Below are 24,453 nucleotides of genomic sequence, written 5' to 3' on the forward strand. Positions count from 1 at the left end.
ACAAATAACGTGGCCAAAGCTGCCAGCAAACCTAGTAGTGGCTCAACTAGGCAAAGTGTAGGAAGCTTACTTCTGTTCTCCTCTCCGTAGCATAAATAAACAACACTGACAATAGGCCAGAGAAGATGGGGATGGAAGGAAAAGAGAGGGAGGGAAAACTAAAGACGAGAGGTGTGTACAACCACTGTGTCTCACTCTTCCACCCATTCTGTTCTTGAAACAGACCAGTTCAGATGATTGCTCTTCTGTTTTGGCATTGGACCTAACAAACTCCAGTCCTGATGCAGACCCTCATCCACTCTACTCTGACATCAGTGGACACGCCTCTACTTCAAACCTCTGCACTTTAAGTCCAAATTACTGAAATCAACTGCTTGTATTCACACTGGCACACTTTTTATTAAAAACTTCAAAACCTCAGACACACAGCACACATGGAAAGGAAAACACTAATTGTGTATAAATATGATACAACAAAAGAGACTGCCTGAAGTTTGGTAATCAAAGCATGCCATAGAGGAGTCAGTGGTCGTGGTGAGACACAGCAAAAGAAACCTGTCACAAAACTCTCAAGGCCTAACAAACTATAGTTTTCCAATAAAATAAATATATATATATTTTCAGATGTAAATAAGACATTGATAGAGACAAAATTAGAATTTTGAAGTAATGCATTAGAAAGATGTTAGAGGGCAGAAATCTGTTTAGTTTTTGTACACACTTAAAGAGCATTACTCGGTGTAAAGCAAGATGGGGAGGAGGAAAAAGATGTTTCTGTTTTGGGGGGGACACTTTTATGTGACTTGCATCTAGTACTGGGTGTTGTTTTTTCTAAAAATCTCCATGTATACACAAGATCCACATGTACTTGGAGATCCAGCTCTGTTTCCCTGATTTAAAACAAAAGGGCAAAAATGGTTGGATGACTAAGAGCATCCACTGTAGTCGATTTAGAGGACAGAGAAGAAAGAGGAAGAAGGGTAATATTTTTATTTGTTTTAATATAATCTCTGTTCAGTAGATCACAAATGAGTTTACAAACTACCTTTTTTCCTGTATGTTTTCAACGCCCATGCTCTCTCTACACTCATAATGCTCCACTACATATGAGATACTGCCAAGAATCTCTTTAATTTAGGTGTTTCCGAATAATTTTCATTATACAACTAGCTGTACATGTGTAGAGCTATATTTATACAGTTACATAATGGTAACTGCAATATGGAAGAATAGGTAAATTCAGGAATTCACTTGCTGAGGTTTTAATTCTTAAAGTTTCTCTTTTAGAAAAATTTTACACTTGATCAAGGAGAGAAATAAATGTCTAGTCTAGTATTTGCCTCCCAGAGTTAATGAACTGATCTTTAAGTATCGCTGCATACATCTTAAAATGTAAACACATTTACATTTGTTATTGAGCCATTAAGTTAGGCCTGAAATTAACAGACCATGGCAAGTAAACAAGTAGCTCTTGGAATCAAAATATAAATAGAATAATTATTCATGGACTTGCTTCTTATTCTATCCTGCTGAAACAGAACTTCTGAGTCTGTACACATAAATATATTCCCTACAAAACAGAATCTATCTCCTTATAGGCCTAAATTATAGTCAGGGCTTCTAAAGTGATAGCAGCATCTGGGCACATGCAACTTTCCAATCCTCTGTAATAATATTAGGTGATAATAATCAACAAGTTTGAATTTTAGTTTAGCTTTCCCTTTCAAAAAATTCCAATTAGGATCACTTCTGTGTAGAACTAAGAACTGTCAAGTTCCAATTCAAAGTCATTTAAAGTAATGTAACATATTTGGTATTTTCAATAGGAATTTTACTTATTGTGCAAGCTGCCTGGAACTGAAGCTCTCTATCCCTATCTAACTTGTCCCTTTCGGGCACCAACATGCCAAATGCCCCATTCCCCAATTCTGAGCAAACTGCACAAAAAATATTATCTCCTTGTAATTTTTAAATACATACAGTCAGCTCAAAAAAACAAAACTCCATCAACATGGTCCAGCTGAACTCTCCATGTGTAGTCATTAATCCTTCACTGAACCAAAATGAGAAAGTAACTTTGTAGTGAAAGGGGTAATAGTTGAAGGAGTGAAGGGAGAGAGGAAGGCTGACCAGGCCAAAACAATAGACAGACATCAAGGAAATTTCAAGTCCCAAACTTGCAAGTTTATGAGCAGTGACATAACGCATCTACTTTTTTCAACTAATAATTCCTGCCTGAGACAAGAAGAGCAAATCAAATTAGGTTCAAGCCAAGTGTACTTCTAAACCATACACACACACAAGCTATGAAAAGCAAGTCAAACGAGGGTACTTCATGGGCAACCTAGGCTTATGGAATTATATTTATTTGTTTAAATGCCCTAAATGCACCCACTCATGTCAATCATTCCCAATCATTTTTAACAGCATCTCTCAAAAGCTCTCAAATACAGACACAGTGAACTAATAAACAGCTAAAGAATTTGATTATCACTTCACTCACATATGAGAAAACCAGTTATTTTCAAGAAAAAAAAAAAAAAAGGCTCCCCAGTGGAAATAAACAAAATTTTAAAAGCTAGTTTTTTAAACAAGTATTTTCCTCTGCTCTATACTACTCCTGCATATCCTACCACCGTACCACTTTGGAACGTTCACTACATTAACAGGTAGGTAAATGGTAGGAGACAAAGCTTTTATCAGTAGTTAAGCAAAAGTGCTGGGGCCATTTATAATTCAAAGAGTCAATATTTTAGAATAGGTTACTATGTCAGAACACATCCAAGTTTCAAGAGTAGGGCTGGAGCTCTCTGAAGGCAATCTTCCAGAAAAGATGTTACATCTTCTGTGATGTTGGACTTAAAAATGAAAGAAAATGTTGAAGGTTTCATTTTGCTATACTTAACTCTGTGTGATCCTAATGATTCCTGGGCTCACAAAATTATTTTACGAACAAAATTCTGCTCTCAAACTCATTCTTTATATGGTTTCAGAAGCTGCTTAACCAAGCTGGTTATGTCAGCTGAGTGACTAACATAGCACTTAATGCTGAACCCCATTTAACCTCAACTCAAAGCACCTAAAAAGATAATTATGCACCTTTGTTATTTGTTAGTTCTTGGAATTACCTAAACCAATCATATTTTAATTCTCATCCTGTTTTAAGGGCAAAGCCAGACAGCAAATGGTTGTATGTTTAAGCTTTATCCTATAGCTCATGTGCTTAATTTCACCCTTGAAGCAGGGCTTTCAGCTTTAGTGGTCCAGAGTTTCAGCTTTAACACAATACTCCTCCTGACCTCTCTCTGTGTGGGAGACAGAGATGCTAGCATTCTTCTTATTCTCTAGGTAATCTTGTAGGGGAGTCCCAACTGGGACAACATCACTTTCCTACCTCTTAAAGTTTTGGCTGCAGTCTGTTAGGGTAATGCTTGCTCCATGGAAGAATGACACAGAAGAAAAATAAAAGATTCTATCTTCACCACGGTAATAATATAGATGATATACAATGAAAATACTGTGTGAAGGAATCTCTTTAAAGAAAATACAAAGTGTACAATGAATACCAAATGTGGGAACATAACACATTCCAAAGCACCAACAATCCATTTCTTGGGACTGCATGTAAACAGCAAAAGCATTACAAATCCATGAAATAATTTTTTTAAAAAAGCTCCTCAAGTCAGGTGGCAGAAATGTCCCTCCTTTGTCAGGAGGACAAACTGTCATTAGTGTAACATGGAGAGCTGGCTTTCCAGTGAACTTTACTAATAGGAAACACACATGAAAGATTACAGACTTGAGTGAAACTACTCAAGGAACATAAAAGCTAAATGCCAAATGATATGTATATCTTCACACATTTCTCAGGTGAATGGACTCTTTGACAACTTTATTTCGTCTCCAAACTGCTGTGCTATTAATTTTGAGCAGGCATATTCTGGTGGGCTATCCTAACTCTTTAAGGCTCCATTCATTCCACATATATGTGTGTGTATGTGTGTGTGTGTATGTACATATATATATATATTTACAACATGTATTCCTAAGACAAAAGGAAGTGCCACTCTTGTAGGAGAAAAAAAGGATAATCAGCTACAGATGTGAGACCAAAGTTTCCATAAAACAATTAATGGAGCGTTCCGCATAATTGCAGTTTTCGTCTTTTGGTTTGGCCCTGAGCTGTTTGTTGCTCCCGCATCAAGTAGAGTTCTAAATTCTCCTCGGGCAGAGGAAAGAGAAGTGGGTGGCAGTAAGAGAGAATATGCAGTGCACACTGCCAACCCAGGAGTTTGTTCCTCATGAAGCCTGACGAGTGGTCTTCCCCACTTCCATGCTAAGTGCCTGAGAGGTCTTTTCTGTTTCCAGCAGCTCATCAAAGATCTCCCTTAAAATAAAACAAACAAAAAGTTAAATAGGAAATTCAGTGAACAGAGACAGAGGATAGACAGAAAATAAACATTGATAAAGGCTGCATAATCCCATGGTGCCTAAATTTTATTAAATAAGCAGCTCATTAATTTTATTACCATCTTAACCCCATGTGCCGATTCTTAAAAATACTTAGTGGGGAATGGCAATAGCTAGCTTTGATAGAAATGCTATGTAGTTCCTATCCATATAACTCAGATCTTCTAGCTGATACAATGAAAGACCAAAAAGTTTTATGACAGGACAGCTTCCATCATAAAAAGATCTTAAGTTCTATACCTAGATTCTACTGTGTAAGTTAAGAGAAAAAATATTTTGGAAATATCAAGACATGAGCCCTAAGCAAAGACAATAAAAGCCATAAATTGTCTACCAATTAACTGATGGGAACATTTTATCCTTAAAGAAAAAAAAAAAAAAAAGAATTCAAGTGATTTTTAGCCCACGGCTTCAGATCAGGCAAAGTTTCTTACTTGTGCATATAAAAGAAGATGTAACCACTTCGATCTCGATCACTCTGCACAGAAGCCTCTTGGATTTTAGATACCTCTAGGTCATTATAAGTAAACCAAGCCTGCTTCTTAATGTCGTACACATCACTAATGTAATGACCTGAAATAAATAAAATCTTAAAATTAAGGTTATTTTTTAAAAAAAACGTATTAAAGGGGCTTCCCTGGTGGTGCAGTAGTTAAGAATCCTCCTGCCAGTGCAAGGGACACGGGTTCGAGCCCTGGTCCAGGAAGATGCCACATGCTGCAGAGCAACTAAGCCTGTGCACCACAACTACTGAGCCTGTGCTCTAGAGCCCGCAAGCCACAACTACTGAGCCCGTGTGCCACAACTACTGAAGCCCGTGTGCCTAGAGCCCACACTCCACAACAAGAGAAGCCACTGCAATGAGAAGCCCGCACACCGCACTGAAGAGTAGCCCCCGCTCGTCGCATTAGAGAAAGCCCGTGCGCAGCAACGAAGACCCAACACAGCCAAAAATAAATAAATAAATTAAAAAAAAAAAAAAAAAAAGTATTGAATTTTTCTCAGGGACAGGAAGTTTCAGAAAGAGAAACAGCCAACCCCATTTCACCTTACTATACCAGGACAACTTTTCTGATAAATATATTTTGTTTAGGGACATTTGGGTCACATGTGAATAGAGAAATCAAAACAGTTGTACCTATTAACACAATTCACACTTAGTGTGATCAAAGAAAAGATTTCAAAGTTTTTCTTGATGTGTTTAACTTACACCTCACAAAGCTAGGCTCAGAGCAACCCAATAAGGAGTAAATGCTGGCTAGTCCATTTATAAAATGCTGAAATCCTAATGTCCATTTACCTGAAGAAGAAGTGCTACCAATGTGACTGACAACACTGATGAGCCGATAGGAATGAGGAAGATTTCCTGTCTGGAAAACAGAAGTGGGCATGACTTTCAACTCTTCACCTCAATACAAGCAAAACACTAATTTTAAATTTATTATCAAAGCTGACATGGCAAAGTTTCAATGTGTGGGGGGTTAGACTCAATAAAAAAACCCAGTGGTTGGTATTGTTCATATCCTTTGACCCAAGAATTCTACTCCCCAAGAATTTATCCTAAGAAAATAATGCAAAAGAAGGAAACAGTATATATGTATATAATTATTCACTGTAGCATTATCTATAATAATGAAAATTTGGAACTAACAATACGCTCAGTAATAGTTAAATGATTACTGGTATATCAACTCAGTACAGTATTATTCAGTTATTTAAAGAAAAAATATGTGGGTCAGCAACATGTTAACTTGTTTTTCAAACTTACATGAACACACATAATAACTATAGTTCTATAAAATAGATATGTTAATGGCTAAGTACTGAAAAACAGAATGGAAAAAATGAAAAGAGTTGCTGTGTTGCTGTAGGGATTATGGATGAACTTTTACATTTTAAATATTTTTAAAAATGCTATTAAAATATTATTAGCAGAAAAGTAAAACAACTGAAAAGTGATATTCATGGACTTCAGGCAGCACTATAAGATATAATTTTGGGAAGAAATATAGCTATAGGTAAGCCAGAAACCATTAAAATGTTCAAAAACTTTGATGCTGTAATTTATTTCTGGGAATTTCCTTAAAGAAGAAAATCCTAATATAGAAAACATTAACATTCATACACAGTTCAGGCAGCACTATAAGATATAATTTTGGGAAGAAATATAGCTTATAGGTAAGCCAGAAACCATTAAAATGTTCAAAAACTTTGAAGCTGTAATTTATTTCTGGGAATTTCCTTAAAGAAGAAAATCCTAATACAGAAAACACTACAATCATATACAGTTCCTCGATATGTTATTTATTATAATGAAAAAAAAAAACTTAAATGCTCAATGTTAACTAAAAATTAAATAAAATAAACAGCATGTTCATTGATGGAATACAGTATAGCCATTAAAAATAAAATGCTTATAGTCTTTAACAAGTAGGATAAAAACTGTACTTATTCTATGACTTTTTAAAAGCATACTTAGGGTACTTTGGGGTAGGGATGATAAAAGAATATATCAAATGCTAACAGTAGTTGTGTTAGAATAGTGGGATCCTGGGTAATTGAAATTACAAAAAATTTGGAAAATGGGAAAAAAGCAATTATTTAGGGTAAAAAAAGATTTCAAGTGCTCTAGTTAATGTCATCAACAGTTTTTACTGAGTAACAATCAACTATTTTTAGTATTTAACCTTAAAGATAAAATAGTTTTGGTAGAACGGAAGGTGATTTAATATACATATGACCTTGAGAACTATTACTAAGTTATTACCTAACATGCACATAAGGCGATCAGGATGTGTGTTTTTTTTGTTTTTTCATTTTGTTTTGAATCTTCTGTGTAAGAAATGAGGAGCAAAGGCCAAGAGAAAGTGAAGACCATTTGATGGCTGCCAAAGGGTCAGAAGGGGACCTGGAATGGACACTGACAGTGGGGCCTTTGAAGATAAGGAACAACAGGAGTAGTACTGACAACTTGACCTACAAATGGAATATAATGTCACCCACCTCAGCATTTCTTTTCAGTTCCTCAGCTTCAGCTTCTGTATACTCCATATCTAAAACATCTTCATTTCCAGAGTCCTCATCAGAGCCCAATGAATCCAGAAAAGAGTTGTTAAACTCTGAAGAACACAAAGACAAAGTCTTGTGAAAGTTCTTGGAATAGACACAAAGAGATACGATTGGGAAGGTATAAAACAGCTTGAAGTACACATTTTATCATTCTAAGAAACATAAAACATATTATTATTAGGGTTCCAATTCACCCAGCTTACTCTAGGGAATAAAAATTCAGGCACCAGTTATCTGTAAAAGAAATGTTCCCTTTTGTTTTAAATATATTTATATGAAAGGGGATAATACTCTTTTAAGAAAGGAATAAAACTGAAAAAAAAATTACAGATAATCCAATTTCACTGAATTCTCTATTATATAAACTATATGTTAGATTTGACACACTTGGTGCATATTATAGGTGCCAACAGCAAACATAAATTATCTGACAGAAAAGAGACCATAAGAAGATCAACATCCTTTCATTTTCTTCAACATTAAATCATACTTTGAAATTTAACAAAAATAATGGAAATTCAACCTTAAACTCCTAAGTTTTACCTAAAATACACTAAACAAATAAATCCAAGGTCCAATTTTTCTCCTTAATAATGTGTTTCCACTGGAAGAATCCATCTTTAACTAATGGCTTCAAATAAAGAATCCCAGGAGCATCTGTGCATAAATGACTCTTTTTTTTTTATAGAGTTGTTTAAAAGACATGAACACTTAAGAATGGGAAGAACAGGAAAAGACTACAGCCTCAAAATTCTGGACTCTGGAATATAGAGGGGTGACTGACTTAGCAGACCTAAGAAAGTCAAACTTAAGCCAGTAATGGAAAAGTTGAGAACCAATCCAATTTATATTACAGAGTCCTCAAAAGACATACAACTTGGAAATAGCAGGTATCTCTAAAACTGGAGGCTAAGAAGAGGATAAAAATAAGGATTAGGTGAAAGCTGTTTGAGTTACAGACTCCTAGATCCACTTCCCCTTACTTCATGCTGCTGGGCAATGACAGAGGTCGGCAGCTTTGTTCTCTGGAGAGTTGGTAAAACAGTCTCTGGATTGGAGGATTCCAGGCACAGGGGAGTACCATACTGAAAATAGGGGAGTAGGCGACAGTGTGCATATTGAAAGATGAATATAACTCCCACCCCCACCCCCAGCCCTATGCCTATACTTGGCTTCTAGAACTCTGGCAGCCACATCTTTTACCTGTAGGCAAGGGCAAGAGACTAGAAAACTTTCTTTAGGAATCTTACCAGCCCAAGGGAAGGCCTAAAATGTTAACATCATCCCCCAAACAGTAAAACCCTGTAAAACTCAAAGTTGACAAGTCCTAGCTATTCATATACTCAGAGCTTCCAATCATCTTTTTAGTCCCCTACTCTTTTTTTTTTTTTAACATCTTTATTGGAGTATAATTGCTTTACAATGGTGTGTTAGTTTCTGCTAGTCCCCTACTCTTAATCATGAGATGACAGCCAAGGATTACTAGATTATTGAAAAAAGACTCTAACAAGGAATATAAAGACCATAATAAACACACAGGACAGAGCAATCTGGAGAAAAGAGAATCTATTCAGGGAGATGGAAATGTCAAATAAACAAAAAAATGAACCGTATTTAATATCCTCAGAGAGCTGAGATGGTATTGCTTCTATGAACCACCCCCACTCCAAAATCTTATAAAAAAGTAACAATCACAAAAACCAGTTCTTGAAAATTAGAAATATGATAGAAATAAAATACTAAAAAAAAGTTTGGAGTTGGTGATAATGTTGGAGAAACTTCCCAGGCAGTACAGCAAAATAACAAAAAAATGGAAAACAGAGAGAAGAGATGAGAAAATTAAGAGGATCGGACTAGGATGTCTGAATAATAGGAGTTTCAAAAAGAGAAAAGAGAGGAAGTAGAATGAAGGAAATCAGTGAAAATTTCTTAGAATTGAAGGACAAAAGTTTCTAGATTAAAATAATCCTCTAAGTGCTCAGCAGAAATGGATGAAACAGACACACATCAAGGCACATCACTGTGAAACTTAATCACAATGGAAACAAAGAGAAGATCCTATAAGCTTTCAGAAAAAAAAGATGTCACATCAGAATAAAGAACAGCTTTAGACTTCTCATACAGCAACCCAGCAAACAAGACTTTTGTCATTGCCCAACAGCATGAAGGTGGGGGGAAACAATGCTTTTACAATGATTGTAAACCCTGAATTCTATATTCAGACAAACTATCAGTCAAATACTGGGGCAGAATGAAACTTTCAAGTCCTCCAAAAAATCTAAGTCACATCCCCTCTTTTTCAAGAAAACTACTGGGGATGTTCTCCATCAAAGCATAAGTACACAAAGGATGAGAAAAGAGTCATACAGGAAATGGGAGATTCGAACAAAAGAGCGAATCAGAGGGAATCCCCTGGAGAACGGTTAGAGAGATTTCAGGATATCTGTGCATGGATGTAGAGGGCAACCAGTCCAGACTGGAACAATATGACTTGAGACAGTCAGTCATCACCACCATTGTACCATCTTTTAAATCTGAGGACAGAATGCCTACGTGAGCCTAGCTTGAATTCTTATTTGTAACTGTCTCAACCATCTGCCAGTGAAATTCTTGCTCTCTCGACCATCCCCTGGTGTCTAGATCAGCCTAGAACACTCATTTTATACCAGCAAAGTGTTTTGCTTTAATCTATTTCTCAGAGCCAGAGAAAGACCAGAGTGATCTTAGAAAATACAGAGTTAGCTCACTTCCCGTGACTACCTGTCCTGGTAGACTTCCAGCACATGGTCCATAAATAGGTTCTGCCAAATCCCCTGACTATGGTGAACCTTACGCTTCTAAATACTCATTCACGACTTTGCTCACTGGCTTCCCGAGTGAGCTCTTGTAAATTCACGGGGAAACTGAAGTCACATTATCTTCTCCTAGCAGTCTTAACAGTGGCAGTATTGCTGTCATACAGATGGATTACAGACAGACTGCCTTTGCTATTTAATTTTTCAAAATTAAAAAAATATATTGTTTACGGCAGCTGTTCAGTTGATGTCGCGTGTCCTAGGCTGGTCTTGGAGGTGCCGCCAGGAGTTATTGGACCCTGTGAAGACCATCCCTGGATCTTGGGTTAAAAATCTGTATTCTAATCTGAACTGTGGGAAGAAGGGATGGTTGGTGATATTCCTACTTGAAGGACATCATGTTTTCCAGACTAGCACATGTGCAGACTGTTGCTGTCCATCACCGTGGAATTCATTCTTCAGTGGCTTCTGCTATTGGGTTGGCCAAAAAGTTTTCAAGATGGTACGGAAAAGCTCGAATGAACTTTTTGGCCAACCCAATACATCTGCTGCAACTAAAAAAACAGTCCAAGGCCCTCCATCCTCTGATTACATTTTTGAACGGGAATCTAAATATGGTGCCCACAACTACCACCCTTTACCTGTAGCCCTGGAGAGAGGAAAAAGTATTTACATATGGGATGTAGAAGGCAGAAAATATTTTGACTTTCTGAGTGCTTACAGTGCTATCAACCAAGGGCACTGTCATCCAAAGACTGTGAATGCTTCGAAAAGTCAGGTGGATAAAGTGACCTTAACGTCTAGAGCTTTCTACAACAACGTGCCTGGTGAATACAAAGAGTATGTTACTAGGGCTTCCCTGGTGGCACAGTGGTTGAGAATCCGTCTGCCAATGCAGGGGGACATGGGTTTGAGCCCTGTTCCAGGAAGATCCCACATGCCGTGGAGCAACTAAGCCCATGTGCCACAACTACTGAGCCTGCGCTCTAGAGCCCACGAGCCACAACTACTGAGGCCCGTACACCTAGAGCCCGTGCTCCACAAGAGAAGCCACCGCAATGAGAAGCCCGCACTCCGCAACAGAGTAGCCCCCGCTCGTTGCAACTAAAGAAAGCCGGAGCCCAGCAACGAAGACCCAACGCAGACAAAAAAAAAAAAAAAAGAGTATGTTACTAAACTTTTCAACTACCACGAAGTTCTTCCTATGATTACAGGAGTGGAGGCTGGAGCGAGTGCTTGCAAACTTGCTCGGAGATGGGGATATACTACTGTGAAGGGTATCCCAAAACACAAAGCAAAGATTGCTTTTTGCAGAAATTTTTGGGGTAGAACATTGTCTGCAATCTCCAGTTCCACACACCCAACTAGTTACAATGGTTTTGGACCATTTATGTCAGGTTTTGAAATCACTCCATATAATGATCTGCCTGCTCTTGAGCGTGCACTTCAGGACGTTCACGATGGAACCAATTCAGGGTGAAGCAGGCGTCGTTGTTCTGGATCCAGGCTACCTTGTGGGCGTGCAAGAGCTCTAAACCCAGGACCAGGTTCTGTTTATTGCTGATGAAATACAGACAGGATTGGCCAGAACTGGTAGATGGCTGGCTATGGATCACGAAAATGTCAGGCCTGATACAGTTCTTCTAGGAAAGGCACTTTCTGGTGGTTTATACCCTGTATCCACAGTGTTGTATAATGATGAAATAATGTTGCCCATTAAACCAGGGGAACGTGGTTCTATGTACGGTGGCAGTTCACTAGGCTGCTGAGTGTCCATCACAGCCCTTGAGGTTTTGGAAGAAGAAAACCTTGCTGAAAAATGCAGACAAATGGGTATCATCTTGAGAAATAAACGCATGAAGCTACCTTCTGATATTGTAACTGCTGTAAGAGGAAAAGGGTTATTAAATGTTATTGTTATTAGAGAAACCAAAGACTGTGATGCTTGCAAGGTATGTCTGTGACTTCGAGATAATGGACTTCTGGCCAAGCCAACCCATGGTGATATCATCAGGTTTGCACCTCCGCTTGTGATCAAGGAGGAGGAGATTCTGGAGGCCGTGGACATCATTAACAAGAACATCTTGTCTTTCTGAGGGTGGTGACAGTTTTCAGTGGCGCCTGGTAGCCAGCTGGAGACAGGCAGTCAGTTGACATCCTGTAAAAAGCTCTGCGTTTCTGTGCTTAATGCAGGCATATTCCACTCCCTCGTGGCAAGGGCTTTTTAAAAAATATGTTTTCAGTTCATACATAATAGAATGACACTTATAAACGTGCAGTGTGCTGTGTAACATAACTAAAAGAATGTCCTGGCATCTTATATTCAATTAAGTGGTTTTGTGTGTGTGTGTGTGCTTTCTAAGGTGAGATGCCTCTCTCCATATAGAAAGCCTTTTAATCAAGCCCCTCAGCATAATTTATATACGTTTTAATAATTTCCTTGCTGGTATAAATGTTTGTATTTGAAAAAGTTATATGAAGGTATTACACAGAAGACTTGCTTAACCTTATAAAGTTGAATCATAATCACCGAATTTTAGGAAGGATTAATGGTTAAGCTTACATAAAATCTACTAGATTTAAGTAAACTCTATATTGGCCAGCACCAGGATGTATTCTATGAATGTCATTATTTTGAATTAAGAATTAATGTTTAACATTCCCAGATTACGTTTTAAGTGTTTGATATAATTTGTAAAAAGTGTTTATTTTCAGTGTTTCTTTAAATTTAAAATAAAGCTCATATTTAAAATGTCAAAAAAGTATTGTTTAGGGATATGAATATGCATGGTAACATTATTTTTTTTTTAAAAAAGGTAAGCTAATGATGAATACAAATGTTAGATCGATGGTTTCCTTTGGGAGGGAGGGAAGGGAAGGCGTATACAGGTGACTTCTAAGGTTCTATATCTTTACCTGGGAGGTGTTCAAATTTGTTACTGTTATTAAAAATAACAAAAACATTTTTTATGCTCTTCTGTGATACATTTCAGCATATTAAAAAATGTAATTAATCTCCATACCTTGAAGACTTAACTCCGTAGCTCTTTTGAGGTCATCATCTTCTTTCTGTTCCCAAGCCTCCTAAAGGGATAAGAACAAAATTAAGGTATTTACAGAAGTATTGATTAAACTTATTTAATGAGGATAAAATCCGCTGCTCTGAAAGTATTTGCTAATAATGTTTTCTATAATCTTATGGATGTTTGGAATATGACCTCTTAAGGGATGTGGAGAAGTTCTTTACTTTTTCCAACACTGTCTTCCTAAAACAAAAACCTGGGGGTTAAAAAGGCTTAAATGCTATCTCTTCTAGTTAATGACGCTTGGCTTGCCAACCAAAAGCCATTCAATGTGACATTATGATGTAATTTCCTTTTCTTCTAACATGTATGAGATACCTGGAACATAGCAGATACTTAGTAAATAGCTCTCTTTTCTTCCCCTGATTTACAGGATTTGCCAAGTTCCTTGGTATAAATACTCCTACCATGGCCAATTTTAAGCTACCAATGTGACTCTGAATGCAGATTTGGGAAGTATGTATAGTGGGCTCTCCTAAGCTGACAGGGAGCTGGCTCTAGCACAGACCCTACGCCTATGACATCAAGATAAACAATATTTCCGCAACATATTATTCATAGATTTCTATTTTTATTCTTGTTAAAGAAACCATAAACATGTAAAAGAAGCTTGGTAAATACTAAATGAATGCTGCTGACTGTTGCTTTTCTAATACATACGAGGTTTTCTTAGAAAAAAATTGTACCTCTGAAAATGTCTCAACTAGATGACTCATTATAAAAGGAACAGGAAAATGTTTACTACAAAAAAAAATTTCCCTCTCATTTTCAGAGAAAAGATAACTTACAAAGGATGCATGAGTAAAAAAAAAAAAGTAAAATTGTTTTATACTTTTCTCAATTCTAGACTTGTTTTTAAAGTTACTTAAATGTATAAGAAGCTTAGAATGAGCTATTCTGCATTATAGTCCTGGGAGCAATAGTACTGTGTTCAAGAAAGTTACAGAGGTGTTCTCTAAGAGGAAATATGATTACTTAAATTTATCCAAGTACATAAAGTCTATGCTGAAACAAGAAGGTAAAGGACTCTCTTTTAGTAATTAATAGAATGATGCAGGTATACCAAACTAAAGAAACTTCATCTCATAATCCTATCCTCATATCTGAGACAAATAAGGTAGTTTTAAACGGGTCAGCTGACAAGAAAAATATATGTCTTTTGTCTAAGAAAAGGAGGGTTGCTGAATTTTTTCTTTTTCTGCACTATAAGCAACTATTGTTAAGAAACCAAACCATGGTCTTTTACACTAAGTTTTCTACAACAAATGATTACTATATATTATTTGTAAGACAGTTTGACATATACACATCTTGATGACAAGGCAACTAGGGAGGTACTTCTTATAAATATCAATAAAAGAATACAGAGCAGCTGGCTCTGAAATAGTTTTAAAGCAGGAGTTCTCAACCTTGGCTGCACATTAGAATCACTGGGGGAAGTTTTTTTTTTTTTTTTTTAAAAACCCTTATTAAAAAAAAAAAGAAATCTAGATGCCAGACCACACTTGAGATCAATTACATTAGAATTTCTGAGGGGCAGAACAACCCAGGCATCAGTATTTTTTTTAAAGCTCCCCAGATAATATTAATGTGCAGTTTAAATTAAGACCCAATATTCTAGTGACATTAGATTTCTTAATCTGATATTTGCAAACACTAAAATTGTGCATTCATTCTAGGAAGTCTTGGCAAATTTTTATTACTAACATGTATTGTATAGGATTAGACAACCATCAAAATATCACCTTTTAGTCAGATACCTCAGCTGACTGCAACAGTGCAAATCAACCAGCTTTGGCAAATATAAGCATAAAGAACTAAAAATTGAAGAATAGATTACTACATAAAGAAAAGAACAGATAAATGTTAGTCTATGACTAAAATCTAAAATTTCAGACAATATTCCTGAGAATTTTATGTTCAAATAATTCATAGGAAAGGATTCATATTGTGAGAAAATGACCGAAACAAACATTTTGCCTTAAAATATTAATGATAAAATCATCATGGTATACCGGCTGTTTCAACTGCTTGCAAAATAAAGTTGGATTAGGGATGATCTCTAACAACTCGTCTTGCTTTAGTGTGCAATAAATTATAGCAATAGGAGGTAACCAACAAGACATTTTGTTGCATTTGGGTTTTTTAAAGAAGAAAAAACAATCAATGTTTCTGTTTCAAACCCAAGGCAAAAGCCCCAAACAAGTTTAGTTTGTTTTGGTGGTTCAGTGGTTCACCGTATGTAAATCACCTGGAATAATGCCTGACACATAGTGCTTAACAAATGTTTTTTACTATTATTATTGTTCTATTTCTTGGAAAAGACAGGTATGGAAAAAGTAGCAATATAAATATCTCTTACTTGCTCTTGAAGGCTCTGAGCCAATGCCTGCTGAAGCTCTTGTTCCTCCCTCTCACGCTCCATATCATACTGCTGGAGCCAATCAACCTCTCCTTGAGATCCTTCTGGAGTTTTGTTTTCTTTATTCTCATCACAGTCTTTAGTTATCTCGGTAAAACTGGCAGGATCTGAGGAAGCAGAACATAACTGGGATATCCTCTTATAAACTGAACTCTCTGCACTAGAGTGACATGCACTGTTCAAAGAGTAATGTATCCTAACCTCAGACATAACCTGCTTGGGACACACAATCTCACCTTACTACATATCTAGATCAGGGTTTCTCAATCTCAGCACTATTGACATTTTGGGTGGGATAATTTTTTGTTTGGCGCGGGGAGAGGGGCTGCCCTGTACACTGTATAGTGTTTAGCAGTATTCCTGACCTCTACCTACTACATGCCAGTAGCAACCCCACACTCCCCAGTTGTGACAACCAAAAGTGACATTGTCAGATGTCTCCTGGGGGACAAAACTGCCCTCGGTTGAGAAACACTGACCTACAGCAATGGTTCTGAAACTTAAGCAATCATCAGAAACACTATGGTTAAGGATGGAGAAGAATAAACAGCCATATTCAAAGGCCATGTCACATGACCAAGTACTAGGAATAAAGTATTGTTTAGAGTAAATGAAGTAAGAATTAGGATAGAATAATTAAGCTAATTATTGAGATTTTCCCATTTATTACACTGTATGTCATATGAGCGTTCTTACATTAATAATCAAATGAGCCTTGAACATATTCTAAAAGAGCTACATAAAATATGTAATAAACATCTCATGTACCATACAAGTATATGACAACATATATGTTTAAAACATTCATCCAAGGAGGTAAGAAAAAATATTAACCTTTTCTTTCTTTCTGTTCATTCTCAATTTCTAGATTACGGCTAGCTGGAATAAATAATATAGGCATAATTTTGTTCTGGTTATCTGAATTTCATTATAATTTTTAATACAGGTAAGAGTGGGGAGAAGAGGAAGGAACCTCCTTCCCTCCCTCCCTTCTCAAACACTTTACCAAAGCAAAAATTTTCGTCTTAGTAAGTTAAGGAAGTTCTCATAAAAAGAATTCAACTGGTTAACAAGAACTACCTTTACAGATTTATTTCACATGGATTGTTTTAAAATTAGTATGTGGTCTTTACCTGCCCCAATACTGCATTGTAACCATTTAAATGGCAGATAATTTTCTATAGCACAGACAACTCTGAAGCTTACAGCATCTTGGTTTTAGACTCTAAGTCAGCAACCAGTCATTATTTTTTAATTGAACTGACTTGCTGACTGAATATTTATCATTGAAACTAATTCTGAATGTTCATTAAAAGAGGAAAAGAAACTCAGGATATTATTAAGTGCAAAAAGCAGTACGATTCCAATTAAAAAAAAATGATACTCCTCCATTCTTGGAGAAGGTCATTTTCCATAGCCTGCAAGGGGCAGCGCTGAGGCATGTAAGATCCCACCTGTCCCTCTGGCCTTAGCTTACTGGACCAGGAATGAATATCGGAAAGAATCAACCAATCAGACCACTGCTGGAAATTTGGAACTGTGACATTCAAAGTTAGTTGATGTTGAGCGTTTCAAGTAGAAGAAAGATTGGGGAGTTGAGGCTGCTATTTTAGGGCATAAAATGAGGATTATTACTTTTATTATCAAAACATACTCAAAAAAAGAAGGTGACAGAGGCACAGTTTTTCTTAACCAATAATTTTCAGCACTCAATATACCAATGTACCTCACACAATCCTAGAATTACACTAGTAATTAATCCATGTGATAGAAAACAGATGTAAGAAAGTTTACTTTGAGATGCTAAAAATCAATATACATCTGTCTTCAGGACAAGATTATCAGATGGATACAAAAAACATTTCAGATCTAGGAACAAATATGACCATGAAATAAAAAACACAGAGGGGAACCATGTGTTAAAACTCAAACATTCTTATACTAAATACATCATCTGCCGCTTCTCCCACCCCAGATGAAAGCTGCTCCTTTCCTACATTCTATATTTCAGTCATTGGGATCACTGTCCACTCAGTTTAGTTGTTTTTTTTTTTTTTGAAGATAGAAACCTGGGAGTCATTTTGACTTCTCATTTATCCCTTCATATTACATAAATCGTTATTTCCTAATTATCTCTCGAATCCATCAACTCTTTTTCTTTCTTTCTTTTTTAAAAATATTTATTTATTTATTTGGCTGCGCTGGGTCTTAGTTGTGGCACGTGGGATCTTTTTTTTAGTTGCGGCATGCGGGCTCCTTTTTATTTTTTTTTAGTTGCGGCATGCAGGATCTAGTTTCCTGACCAGGGATCGAACCCGGGCCCCCTGCACTGGGAATGCAGTCTTAACCACTGGACCACCAGGGAAGTCCCAACTGTTTTTCTTTTCAATGCCAAAACCTTGGCTTAGGGCACCATTAACTTTTGGTCTGGACTACTGCAATAACTGCCTAACAGGTCTCACAGGATACTTTGGTTCTTCTCTAATTTATGCGCTACACTGCAGCCAGAAATGATCTTTTTCAAATATAAATCTTTATCAAATACTTTTTCACTTAAAATTATTCAGTAACTTCCTAATGCTTTTGAAATAAAAGTCCAAACTCCTACACATGGTTTTAGGCCATGTAAAAACTGGAGACTGCATAACTCTCTAGTCTCAACTTTTTGCTTTTCCCCCTCAACACTATGTTCCAGCCATGCAGATCATTCTGAACTTTTGTAGGTCCACTAACTTACCATGGCCTTTCTCATGTCTGGGCCTTTGCATACACTCTTCCCCTCCCTTTGGCTAACAGTAAAACCTTACTTCACCAGTATTCCTTCCCCTCCTCAGTTGATTCATGAGACAACCAATCTGATGAGCCCCAAATATTTATTGAGAATCTACTATATGCCAGGCACTGCTAAAGAAGCTGGGGATATAGTGATAATTAAGGCAAGATGGCCCTTGCCCTGAAGGCGCTTAAGTGCAAAGCCTCTGAGATAAAAATGAGCTTAGCATGACGGACACAGAGAGAATGCTAGTACGGCTAAAACAGCAGAGTGAAAGAGGGGGAAGGTAAAGATAGGCCATGGTGAGAAGCCTGGATTAAGTGTAATGGGAAATCACAAGTTTTAAGCAGAAGGGTGACCGTGTGATTTAAGCTTCAGAAAGATTATGTTGGCTGCTTTGTTCAAGAAAGAAGGTCTGTAGTGGGGCAAGAGTGACGGAAGAGACATTAGGAATCAACTGTAGTGGACCAGGTGAGAGATGGAAGGCTAGAGTTACAGCTATGAAGATGTTGATAAATGATTAAATTCAGGATATATTTTGGAGGTAGAGAGGACTAGACTTATTGATGGACTGAATGTAAGGTGTAAAGTAAAACAAAAAAATCAAGGGAGACATATTTTTTGGACTGAGTCAAAAAATGGTGGATGGTGGTACCATTTGCTGATATGGGGCAGGGTTATTGCGGGGTGGGGGGGCGGTTAAAAATTAGACAGCCAAATGGGCATTTCAAGTAGGCATTTACATGTGTAAGTTTAAAGCTCAGGGGAGAGACCCGGGCTAGGGATATGAATTTGATATTTCATCAGTATGTGAGGTTATGGTAATGTTTGAGATCACTCAGGGAGAGAACTTTAGAAAAAAAACAGCTAAGGACAGTGTCCTGGGAATACTCCAACAGTTAGAGTTCTGATGAGGGAAGCAAAAAACAAAACCAAAAAACCCTGGAATGAACAGTTGGTTTAGTAGGAAGAAAAAACCATGGCAAGAATAGTTTATAGAAAAAAGTTTATAAAGCTTTAAATGTTAAGGAGGGAGTGATGGATTGTATGAAAATTGCTAATGCAAACTTTATAAAGATCATTTCAGTGGAGTGGTGGGGATGAAAGCCCACTTGGAGAAGGTTGACAAGAGAATGGGAGATGGTAAGAAAGTAGAGAGAATGAGTAAAACAACTCTTTCAAAGGATTTTTCTGGGAAGGGAGCAAAGAAAGGGAGCAGTGGCTAGAGGGAAACACAAGGTCATGAGAGTTTTAAAAAGATGGGTGATATTAAGGCACACCAGGAATAATTTAGAAGAGGGAAGACCTGATGCAGAAGAGAAAGAGTATCATTTCAAGAGGGAAAGTCTTTAGAAGGCACAAGTAGATGAGATCTTGGATATGAACGGAGGGATTGGCCTTAAATAAGAAGAGGGACATTTCCTCCATAACAAAGGTGAAGGCAGAGTTTTCATCTGACTGCATCTATTTTCTTTGAAAGGTATACAGCTAAGTTATGTGCCTAGAGTATGTGTGGAAGGAGAACTACAGATTTGAGAAAGACATGGAGACCAAGAAAAGAAATTTACTAAGGAACTGTAACAGAACTGACTAGTAGCATGTAGTGCCCATGTAAGAGCATAGTCATGATTTTGAGGAAAGTATAGTCAGCACAGTTTGGGGACTTTTCTCCAGCAATCTTCAGCTGCTTGGGTGTAGGCATGGAATAAGAAGCTGGTTGAATTGGGAGATGGGACTTTGTTAGGTGACTGAGGGAAGAAAACAGAGCAAAGAGATAAAAGTACCAAAATATGGCATATAGGCTGGGGAGGGAAGTGGTGACAAGAGGGAGGTGATGAATAGCAAAAAGTAGAAGACAATGGATTGGAAGTCTTAATGAGATCAAGCAATTGTTGAAATAAGAATATGATATTAGGTGAGCTAGGGGGAGAGAAGGGTTAGAGAAGGATATTTGAAATTAAGATGTCAAAGGTGGTACACTTACTGATGATGACAAAGTCTAGGGAAGTGGTTCTCAAACTTCAGCATGCATCAGAATCAACTGGAATCAAAACACAGAATGCTGAGCCCCACATCCAGAGTTTCTCACTCAGAAGGTGTGGGGTGGGGTCAAGAATGGCATTTCCAGCAAGTTCCTACATGATACTGATGGCCTGGGGACACACTTTGAGAACTACTGGTTTAGGGTATGAGTTTTGGCAGTTATCAAGATGGGGTAGAAGAAAAGTTCTTTGGAAATAAGATTAGGAATTGAGAAACCAGGCTGTTGAAAAGGTCATTTATGAGGATGCTGAAAGCCCTAAGAATGCTGATGGGCGTGGAGTGACTGGAAGGTAAAAGAGAGCTACAGACAGAGATAATAGGTGGCAAAGTCTGAAGTCACGTACCAAAGGAGCTGGGGTTTTTGTAGGATGAAAGAAGACAAGCAGTTGGAAATGGCAATGGGCAACAAGGAAAAAACCATCTCCAGGCTCTGAAGTTTTAGGGTATGGGGGAAAAAAACAGCTTATACTTAAAGAATAGTAGGACAATCCATAATGGGAGTCTTTCAAAGAAAAACTGGCCTGACTAGAGACTAAAGGGACCTAACAACCAAATGCAGGGGGTAAGCTTTGGGTTCTAGATTTTTTAAAAAGTGTAAAAAATATTTTGGAGATAATTGGGTAAATGTGTATGTGGGCTCTATATTAGAACTATATATGGAATTACTGTTAATATTCTTAGGTATGATAATTGTTATATAGGAAAATTTCTGTGTACTTAGGAGAGTCAGGCTGAAGTATTTTAGGGTGAAGTATTATGATACCTGCAACTTCAAATGGTTCCATTAAGAAAAGAGTGTGTGTGTGTGTGTGTGTGTGTGTGTGTGTGTGTGTGCACACGCACAATCTCTAAAGATGGCCTCCAATGAACCATGCCTACAGGTATTCCAACTCTGTGTGGTCCACCTCACAGTGAATCTGGGCAGATCCTGTGAGTGCTTTAATGAAATGTGGTGGAATTGATTCTGTCCTAATTTTGAGCCTATACATTAAGGAGGCCTGGCAGCAGCCTCTTTTGTGCTTTTGGGAACCCTGAGCTATCATGTAAGAAGTTTGGCTACCATGCTGAAGAGGCCATACAGGAAGGGAGAGGCCCTGAGATTACATGAAGAGATGAAAAGCTGAGGAGAAGAGGGGAAGGGAGATGGCCAGGGAGAGGGGACCAGAAGAACAGAGAGGATATCTAGCCAGCTCAGCTGACCCTTCTAACCAACACAACCCATGTGCCAAGGTGAGCCATCTTGGATGTTGTAGCGCAGTTAAACCCCAGCCAACATCACATAGAGCAGAAAAACTACCAGCTAAGACCAGTCAATCCATAGTAATGAGATATTAAAATTACTGTTGTTGTAAAGCACTAATTTTGGGGTAACTGTTGCACAACTACACATACACACAGGGGCAGTGTGGAAGGGAGAGAAAAAAATGTGACAAAATGTTAATGAATCAAGGTGAAGGGTATAAAAGTGTATATTGTTTTATTCTTCAACTTCTCTCTGGATTTGAAACTTTCAAAATAAAACCTTATGGAGGGTTTGATCACATTTGATCGTTCCTTAGAATTATTATTGATTTTTAAAGTATGATAATGATATGGAGGAGTTCTTATCTTTTAGTGATACTGAAATCCTTACTGATGAAATGATCTAATATCTGGGATTCACTTCCAAGGACAGTGATTATAAGTTTAGTAAGAGAAGGGGACTTCATAAGGGTACTTGCATCAAGAGGTAAAAAAAGGTGTAAAGAAAAAAGAAAAAAAAGGAAACATCTAAATACAAAAATCATCAGCTTTTTGTTTCCAGTTACATTGAGGAAATACTAACTCTTATTTTACTTGCACATAAAATAATTCAAAACTGAGGAGGCCCTAACAACCCCAAGAATACAGAAAATAATTTTGTGATATACTACTATTCTCTTCATCTCCAAAATCCTAGGCTTGATATACGGAAACACGTTAGCTAGCTACCTAGATACAGATACTAAAGATATCAGGAGAAAATATTAGACTTGGCCCCAGGAAAAGGAAGTGAACATTTTCTACTTAAAAAAATCTTAAAATACCCATAGTGCAAGGCAAGGAGGCTCAGCTCTGTTGTTTGCAGTGATAGCTTGAGAAATAACAAAATATGAGTAATAATTACCACAAAAATAATTTTTATCTGTATAGCACTTTACATAATATGTATATACTATCTAACATTCTACCCACAACTATCTGAAGTATGTCTGGTAGATTCCCCATACAGAGGTAAGAAAACTGAGTATCAAAGAGGTTAAATTACCTATTTAGAAATTTATAACCTGTAGGTGGTATAGCTAAGACTAGACACCCAAGACCCTCTTAGTTCAGTGGTCTTGCCACCATTATGAAGGGATGAACCCAAAGAAGAATGGAGAACTTAAATTATTTATATATTAAAACTTGGTATAAGTTCAGATATACAAAAATGAAGAATTACACAAATTTCTGAGAGCAGTGGTGTGAAAAAAGTGACCAAAAACTGACACAAACATTTTTTAAATGCACAAGAATACGAACTTTTCTTCTGATGTACACCTAAAGGGACATGGCATACTTTACCACTAGCCTCTGGATACTAACTCACAATATTTGCTTCTCATTTTTTTAAACTGTTAAAAAAAAAAAAAAAGCACAAAAATATTATTAGCTCTGTTATACAGATCCATCTCACCTCCCATTATGTAGAAGTCATTTGTTACTATAAAAGCTTTGGAACACAGTTGTGCCTGTTTAACAGATGTTTATTTTCATTAAACCTACCGGGCTCTGTGACTGTTTTTGGCTTCTCAGTTTCCACAGGGTCTGGATTTTCAGGCATTTCTTGAATATCATCTTCTGCAAATCCAGTATCAGGGCTGCTGGTTGGTTTATCATCATCTTCATGACTGAGAGATGGTGAAGCTTCTCTTTTACTTATCTCTAAAACAGCTGCTAGAAGCTCTTCTTCACTCATTCCGTCAAATCCTGAGTTTTCCAATTCAGACTTATCACGTTCTAGTCTGCAAGATTTTGAATCCTGAAGAATAGAGCTGCTTTTAGAAGAAACCAGAATGCCTACAAATATAGCAGTCTTGGAGTTTAAAGTGATAGGGACTTCCCTGGTGGCGCAGTGGTTAAGAATCCACCTGCCAATGCAGGGGACACGGGTTCAAGCCCTGGTCCGGGGAGATCCCACATGCCGCAGAGCAACTAAGCCCGTGCGACACAAGTACTGAGCCTGCACTCTAGAGTCCACGCGCCACAACTACTGAAGCCCGCGCGCCTAGAGCCCATGCTCCGCAACAAGAGAAGCCACCGCAATGAGAAGCCCGCGCACCGCAACAAAGAGTAGCCCCTGCTGGCTGAAACTAGAGAAAGCCCGCGCACAGCAACAAGGAAGGAACGGACGGAGGGAGGGAGGGAGGGAGGGAAGGAAGGAAGGAAGGAAGAAAGAAATCTTGCCATGTGTGACATCACTGAAGGACCCTGAGGGAAATAAGTTACACAAAAACAAATAATGTATGATCTCACTTACATGTGGAATCTAAAAAACAAACAAACAAAAAAACTAAGCTCACAGATAGAGAGAACACATTGGTTGTTACCAGAGGTGGGGGCTAGGGAGTGAGTGAAATGGGTGAAGGGGCAAAAAGGTATAAACTTCCAGTCATAAAATAAATAAGTCACAGGGATGTAATGTACAGTATGGTAACTACAGTTAATAATATCGTACTGCATACTGAAAGGTGCTAAGAGTACGTCTGAAAAGTCCTCATTCACAAGAAATGATCT

The 24,453-nt window shown here is 37.5% G+C and overlaps 1 protein-coding gene and 1 pseudogene across 5 annotated transcripts in view; one reads left to right on the forward strand and one right to left on the reverse strand.

Moving 5' to 3' along the window:
- Positions 1–1,556: 1,556 nt before the first annotated feature.
- USP37 (ubiquitin specific peptidase 37) overlaps positions 1,557–24,453 on the reverse strand; it is a 90,014-nt gene continuing 67,117 nt past the window's right edge. For all 5 annotated transcript variants that reach the window (XM_061205020.1, XM_061205038.1, XM_061205047.1 and 2 more), the window contains 7 exons: positions 23,443–23,698; positions 15,780–15,946; positions 13,358–13,418; positions 7,474–7,589; positions 5,771–5,840; positions 4,905–5,043; positions 1,557–4,387 (listed from right to left, as the gene is read on the reverse strand). In XM_061205020.1, the coding sequence (XP_061061003.1) occupies positions 4,300–4,387; positions 4,905–5,043; positions 5,771–5,840; positions 7,474–7,589; positions 13,358–13,418; positions 15,780–15,946; positions 23,443–23,698 (897 nt within the window). In that variant the 3' untranslated portion in view covers positions 1,557–4,299. The remainder of the gene's footprint in view (positions 4,388–4,904; positions 5,044–5,770; positions 5,841–7,473; positions 7,590–13,357; positions 13,419–15,779; positions 15,947–23,442; positions 23,699–24,453) is intronic.
- On the forward strand, positions 10,733–12,430 carry LOC133100656 (ornithine aminotransferase, mitochondrial-like; annotated as a pseudogene).

Source organism: Eubalaena glacialis, chromosome 1 (genome assembly GCF_028564815.1).
Source record: "Eubalaena glacialis isolate mEubGla1 chromosome 1, mEubGla1.1.hap2.+ XY, whole genome shotgun sequence".
Taxonomy (NCBI): Eukaryota; Metazoa; Chordata; class Mammalia; order Artiodactyla; family Balaenidae; genus Eubalaena; species Eubalaena glacialis.